The sequence below is a fragment of the Primulina huaijiensis genome, unplaced genomic scaffold, assembly GCF_012295235.1.
Source record: "Primulina huaijiensis isolate GDHJ02 unplaced genomic scaffold, ASM1229523v2 scaffold199876, whole genome shotgun sequence".
NCBI classification, from domain to species: Eukaryota; Viridiplantae; Streptophyta; class Magnoliopsida; order Lamiales; family Gesneriaceae; genus Primulina; species Primulina huaijiensis.
Genome location: NW_027351804.1, coordinates 1 through 467, shown reverse-complemented (window position 1 = coordinate 467; position 467 = coordinate 1). Strand labels below are relative to the sequence as shown.

Genomic DNA, 467 nt, shown 5'->3' with positions numbered 1-467 from the left:
AAAATTTTGTTCAGTCTCGATCACTGAGGAGAGCACAGGACGTGAGAAAACAGCTTCTGTCCATCATGGATAAGCTCAAATTGGATGTTGTTAGTGCTGGAAAAAACTTCACAAAGATCCGGAAAGCCATAGCTGCAGGTTTCTTCTTCCACGCTGCTCGGAAAGATCCACAGGAAGGTTACCGGACATTGGTCGACAACCAGCCGGTTTACATTCATCCGAGCAGCGCTGTTTTTCAAAGGCAGCCCGACTGGGTCATATATCATGAGATGGTGATGACCACAAAGGTGTACATCCACGATGTTACTGCAATAAGTCCCGAGTGGCTGGTGGAACTAGCACCAAAAATGTTCAAGGTGCCAAATTCTACGAAAATGAGCAAGCGTAAGAGACAAGAGCGAATCGAACCACTCTACGACAGACACCATGAACCTAACTCTTGGCGTTTAAGCAAAAGGCGTGCTTAG

The 467-nt window shown here is 46.5% G+C and overlaps 1 protein-coding gene across 1 annotated transcript; it reads left to right on the top strand.

The window, feature by feature from the left end:
• Positions 1 to 5: 5 nt before the first annotated feature.
• Positions 6 to 467, top strand: LOC140966022 (probable pre-mRNA-splicing factor ATP-dependent RNA helicase DEAH5; the record flags this gene model as incomplete). The annotated part of the gene is made up of 1 exon (XM_073426293.1): positions 6 to 467. A coding segment is annotated over one exon (462 nt), but the record flags the coding sequence as incomplete, so codon positions are not given.